This window comes from Lactuca sativa, chromosome 6 (genome assembly GCF_002870075.4).
Source record: "Lactuca sativa cultivar Salinas chromosome 6, Lsat_Salinas_v11, whole genome shotgun sequence".
In the NCBI taxonomy this organism is placed as follows: Eukaryota; Viridiplantae; Streptophyta; class Magnoliopsida; order Asterales; family Asteraceae; genus Lactuca; species Lactuca sativa.
Genome location: NC_056628.2, coordinates 74,044,688 through 74,051,471, shown reverse-complemented (window position 1 = coordinate 74,051,471; position 6,784 = coordinate 74,044,688). Strand labels below are relative to the sequence as shown.

Below are 6,784 nucleotides of genomic sequence, written 5' to 3'. Positions count from 1 at the left end.
CATTGTTTCTACATAATACATTCTTCACTTGCCATGGTATTTCCATATTGTAAAATGATAGTGTTATAATTAAATATTTTTTCTGGTTGTATTTCTATGAACTATCTAAATGTGAGACTAAAAAAATTGCTTTATTTTTATAAAATTTATTATACATTTGGCTAACAAGTAAAGAATGACTGTTGTAATTATTAAGGGTACCCTAAGTTATTAGAATTCATTTAATTCATCATAAAAAAAATATAAAAATCTTATAAAATTTAACCCTCTTTTTTTTTGAGCTGTTAGTAGTTTAGGGCTTTTGATAAAAATATTAATTATTTGTAACAATGTAAAAGAATCGTGGATTGAAAGAAAATTGACTGCATTCAAACAAGTTTACAGTTTAATTGATCTAACTAAGAAAAGTTCATTACACTGTCATTACATTCTTAGACCCAAATAATGTCATATCCCTATTCCGTATTTCAATTATTGTGACTCTCTTTCATTCCATCATTTTGTTTTTTTTAGAATTATATACTCACATAGTTTGATGACCAAAATATATCACAAGATTGGAAAATATATGTATATTAAATACAAATTGCCAAGACTTTTAAGTCTTTAAGTCTACTTTGGGCCACTTTAAATTTCATGGAAATTTGAGACCATCCGCTTTAGTATTTCATCTTTACAGTTGGCACTATATAAACCTTCGTAGGGGCATCTTTATATACAACACAATCAAAAAAAATCACCAACATCTGCATTTACGTCATGCATCCTTGTGTTTTTATAGTTTTCTCACTTTTCTTGCTATGCCTACAGAATACAACTGCAAACCAATTGGTAACACTGAGAGGAGGAGGAGATGCTAATGGTGTTATCAGAAACAAGTGTTTGGATAAGGAGAGAGATGCTCTCCTTCAATTCAAAGCAAACCTTCATGACCCTGATGGTAGTCTCTCTACGTGGAGACCTGAAGATGATGACTGCTGTGCATGGGAAGGAGTCTGGTGCGACAGCCAAACAGGTCATCATGTCACAGATCTTTATTTGTCCGATGCTGGTCTTGTAGGTGAGATTAGCCATTCGTTGGTTAACTTAACCTACTTGAATTGTCTTGATCTTTCCTCCAATTCTTTTCATGGAACCATTCCCATGTTCATTGGTTCCTTGACCGAATTAAGGTACCTTGACCTCTCAGGTAACTCTTTTTATGGAATCATTCCTCCAGAGTTTGGAAACCTCACAAAATTGCAGCGGCTTTCCCTTCAAGATGTTGGAAGATGTAGAGTTGAAAACCCACAGTGGTTGTCTTCTTTATCTCACTTGAAGGAACTTGAAGTGGATGGGATTTCCCTTGCCAAAGCAAACCAGTGGGTAAATGTGATTTTGAATCTACCAAAACTATCAGATTTAAGTTTAGATGGATGTGAGCTGTCACAGGTCATGTATCCATATTCTTCTTCATTTCTCAACTCTTCTTCCTCATCTATTGAATTCCTTTCTCTCAGAAACAACAATCTCACCTCATCCATGTATCATTGGATGTTCCCATTAACAAGCAATAAGCTTCGCTTTCTTGATCTGTCTAGCAACATGTTGGATGGGATACCCAAATATCTTGGTAACCTCTGTAGTTTGGAAACTTTGTACTTCAATAACAACTCTGCTGTTGTCAAAGTTCCTGATTTTCTTAACAACTTGTCGTCTGGATGCTCATTCCTAACATTTCAAGACTTGTCTATTCGAAGAAGCCAATTTACAGGGTCATTGTCTGATGAGATCCAAAAGTTTTCATCCCTATCGTTTCTGGATCTATCAGATAATCAAATAAATGGAGCCATAAGCGAGAAATTGTGGGAACTACCCTTGCTTGAAAAGATTGACCTTTCTCAAAATCATCTTAGTGGTACCATCTCTAAAAACATTGGAAAGTCTAAGGCTCTTTATATAAATCTTTCAAAAAACCCACTCCAAGGAGTTCCTTCCACAGATCATATGTCAAACCTTTCTTATGTAAAGCATATTGATCTGCGTTCTTGCAAGCTAGGGCCTCACTTCCCCATATGGATGAAAAAACTGGAAAATCTTACCCGTCTTGATATTTCCAATACTAGTATTTCAGACACAGTTCCTCCAGAGTTTTGGAAAATGAAATTCGACTATTTGAATCTTTCTTCCAACAATATCAGTGGGAAAATACCAGATTTATCATTAATTCTTGGATACACTCCAGCGATGGATTTGAGTTCCAACAACTTTGATGGTCCAATCCCGCACCTTCCTTCCAGTTTGACATCATTAAATCTTTCCAGAAACAAATTCTCTGGAGGTATCTCCTTCTTATGCCAAATTGTCGACGGGTTATTGGAATTTCTTGACATCTCCCATAACTCTCTAACCGGACAACTTCCAGACTGTTTGTGGCACTTCAAAGAACTAAAAATTCTTAATCTAGGACACAACAATCTATCTGGAAGGCTTCCTCCCTCTATTAGATCTTTGATAGAACTGGAGGTGTTGTATTTATACAAGAACAACTTCTCCGGAGAATTGCCATTGTCTCTAAAGAATTGCACCAAGTTAAACTTCTTGGATTTGGGGGCCAACAGATTCTCTGGTAATGTGCCTGCTTGGATCGGGGAAAACTTATCGGGATTGTATGGTCTTATCCTAAGATCAAACAACTTCTTCGGAACCATCCCTTTACAATTATGTCAGTTACCAAATCTTCAAATTTTAGATTTTTCTAGGAACAATCTCCATGGAAGCATCCCCTCATGTTTGAGTAATCTTACAAGAATGGCTCAAGAAGGATTCTTACCGCCACCAAATGTGCATCCTTATGCATTTCGATTTGCAAACTTTGCAAAATTTAATCTTCCATATCCGAATGAAGAGGAGTATGTTGACCATGCGATGATCGAGTGGCAAGGAGATGAGCGTGAATTCACCCATAATCTGGGATTGTTGAAGAGCATTGACCTCTCAAGCAACAATTTAACAGGAAACATCCCACATGAACTCACCAATCTTCATGAACTGCTTGCCCTCAACTTGTCAAAAAACGCTCTACTTGGAGAGATTCCACAGAAAATTGGTCAGATGAAAAAGCTTTTAACTTTGGATATATCTAGAAATAATCTATCAGGAGGGATACCATCAAGCATGTGTCAGATGACTTTTTTGGGTTACCTAAATGTGTCATCTAATAACTTGTCAGGTAGAATCCCATCTAGCACTCAACTCCAGTCGTTTCAACCTTCAAGCTACGATGGAAATGCAGGACTGTGTGGACCTCCTCTTTTTAGAAAATGTACAGGAGATGAAGAATCACAAGTACCATCAGTTGTTTGTAAAAGTGAGGGTGATGAAGATTGGAGATGGTTCTATATCAGTGGGGCTGCTGGTTTTGTTACTGGCTTTTGGATAGCATGTGGAACTCTACTTCTCAACCATCGTGGGAGACGTGCATTTTTTCACTTTTATGATAGCTTCAGGGATTGGGTTTATCAGGAGGTGGTGGTGTTCATTACAAAATTGCGGAGGATTGAACGTATGTGATTGTCTATATTTAATTATTCTTTCCTGTTTTGTATGTTTGCTTCATAAACCTATTAGTGTTCTTAGTTCGGACTAGAGGTATGGTAATGTAAGATCCATTGTTTTAAAACTCTTCAGAAGCGTAAGCCTTGAGGTGAACCGTAGATGAATCAGTAGAGGCGGTACGTTTTTCAGAAGCGTACGCCTTGATTTTTAGCCAAATTTGACTTATTTTGACTTTTTCTTTTCCAATCCCACCTGGTCTTCTTCTCATCTCACCTGTTCTTCTTCCTAGCATCACATCTTGTTTTCCTCAATTGATGAAATTGATGTTCCATACATTCAATTGAGTCTACCAGAAGTTGTTTGGATATCCAATTTCTTAATTCAGACACACATTCCGGCATAAAATGGAAGCATCGGACCAGATTTGTAAAAATATATGTTCAGACCCTTGGAGATTTAATTATATATTATTGTGGTTTAAATTATATGTTTAGTGTTTTATTTTTTATAAGATATATATTTTTAATATTTATTTTTCAATTCCGCCTCGGGCATACACCTCGTTTCGCCTGGAGGCACGAATCCGTTCTTTTTAACTTTGGTGAGATCATGTTTCACTTGTAACTGGTTGAGTTTTAAGTCCCCATTATCAGTAAAAATGCCACCAACACCATGGGTGACAATTTCCTGTTGTGCGGAATAAGTCATTTTGAAAAGATCATTATTTCAGCATGTAATTATTATTATTTAATTTTTTCTTTTAACCAATTCTCAATATAGGTTAATTCCAAAATTAGCACTTGAAAGATGATCTATCAATCCTTATATACTTGTTACTATCAGGCGTCTTTTTGTGGGGTATTTAAAAAATTGGAGAAGTCTCTTTGACACTTTATATATATATATATATATATATATATATATATATATGGTTAAGTTCAAATGAGAACACTATTTAATGTGACTACGTGAGAACACTATTTTATGTTATTATTCTACTATGAATTTAATATGTATATTATTGTACAAATTATAATATGAATATATTCAATTTTATATTGCTATTCTACTATAAAATTTATATATATGTGTAGTAATTTAGTAAATTCTAATTTGAATGTTAAATATGTCATTGTTCATATATTCGGTGATGAATAATGTCATAAAGGTGTACATACAAAATTTTAATGTGAATATTAATGTGTGATTGTTCGTATATTTGTTGATGAATAATGTCATATCGTTGTATATACAAATTTTATAGTAGAGTAGTAACATAAAGTAGTGTTCTCACGTTCTCACACTAAATAGTGTTCTCATTTGAACTTAACCCTATATATATATATATATATATATATATATATATATATATATATATATATATATATATATATATATATATATATATATATATATATATATATATATATATATATATGGGAACGTTATACAAACAACATTTCTTATCGCGAAAACATTTGAGAACAAATTTGAAAAACACAATTTTTTTTAATTAAAATTATAAAATAATATTCATATAAATCAAAAAATGTTTACAAACAATTAAAAAACCCACTTACATACACCACTCACCACCCAACCCAACACCACCCGCCACCAACACCCATCACTAACCACCACTACCCACCACCCACCACCACCACCACAAACCACCACCACCATCACCACCCACCACCATCACCACCCAACCACCACCACCCACCTCTACCGCCTGCCACCACCACCCACAACCCCTACCTACCACCCATCATCACCACCTGCCACCATCACCCATCACTACCCACCACTACCAACCACCACCCACCACCACCACACGCCGCCACCACCACCCATCACTAACCACCGCCACCAACCACCACACACCACCCATCACTACCCACCCACCACCACCACCATCACCACCATCACTACCCGACCACCACCAACCGCCACCACCACCCACCTCCACCACTCATCACCACCACAACCCACCACCACCAACCATTACCCACCACCCATCACCACCCACCACCACCACCACCTGCCACCACTACCCACCACCCATCACTACCCACCACCCACCACCACCCGCCACTACCACCCATCACTACCCACCACCAACAACCACCACCCACCACCACTACCTGTCACCAGCATCCATCACTAACCACCACCACCTACCAACCATCACCACCCACCACAATCAGCACCACTAGCCACCACCACCCATCTCCACTCACCACTACCCGCCACCCCCACCATAACCACCAACCACCACCACTACCACCCGCCACCATTACCCATCACTACCCACCACCACTAACCACCACCCACCACCCATCACTATCCAGTATCCACTACCCACTACCACCCACCCACCAAAAACTCCCACCACCCACCATCATCATCACCCAACCAACAACACTCGTCACCACCACCCACCTCCACCACCCACCCACACCCACCCACCACCCACCAAAACCATCACTTATCACTATGACCACCACTTGCAACCACCCACCCACCCACCTCCACCACCCACACCCACCCACCACCCACCAAAACCATCACTTATCACTATGACCACCACTTGCAACCACCCACCCACCCACCACCACCTATCACCATACATATAATCACATGTGATTAATTACACAAAAGTAATTATTCAGTCGAAACCTCAAAAATAAACATGTGATTATATGTATCAAGTCACATGTGATTATATGTATCAAATCATATATGATTTATATGTTACTAAATACATATAATCACATGTTGACTCAATAGTTGTTCCTGTGTATTTAATCACATGTGATTATATATATTTAATCACATATGAGTCGTATGGAAAACATTTATTCTTGCGTCGATTCAATAATTGTTCTAATATATTTAATCGCATGTGATTATATGTAATTAAGCACACAAGAACAACAGCTGAATCGAGAACGCGAAAATAAATATTTTCCACATAAATTCTATGTAATTAGATACATATAATCACAAGTGATTATATACATTTAATCAGATATGATATATGTGGACAATATTTATCTTTGTATTCTCAATTCAATAGTTGTTCTTGTGTATATAATCATATGTGGTTATATGTATCTAATCACATATGATTTATATAGACATCATTATCTTTTGTTCGTATAAATCATATGTGATTAGATACATATAATCACATATGATTATATGTATTTAATCACATATGATTACAGTGGACAAAGAACAATTA

The 6,784-nt window shown here is 36.9% G+C and overlaps 1 protein-coding gene across 1 annotated transcript; it reads left to right on the top strand.

The window, feature by feature from the left end:
- The first annotated feature begins 691 nt into the window (after positions 1 to 691).
- On the top strand, positions 692 to 3,804 carry LOC111890205 (receptor-like protein EIX2). Its single transcript, XM_042895786.2, has one exon. The coding sequence runs from the start codon at positions 760 to 762 to the stop codon at positions 3,550 to 3,552; it is 2,793 nt and encodes a 930-aa protein (XP_042751720.1). The 5' UTR covers positions 692 to 759; the 3' UTR covers positions 3,553 to 3,804.
- The last annotated feature ends 2,980 nt before the right edge of the window (positions 3,805 to 6,784 follow it).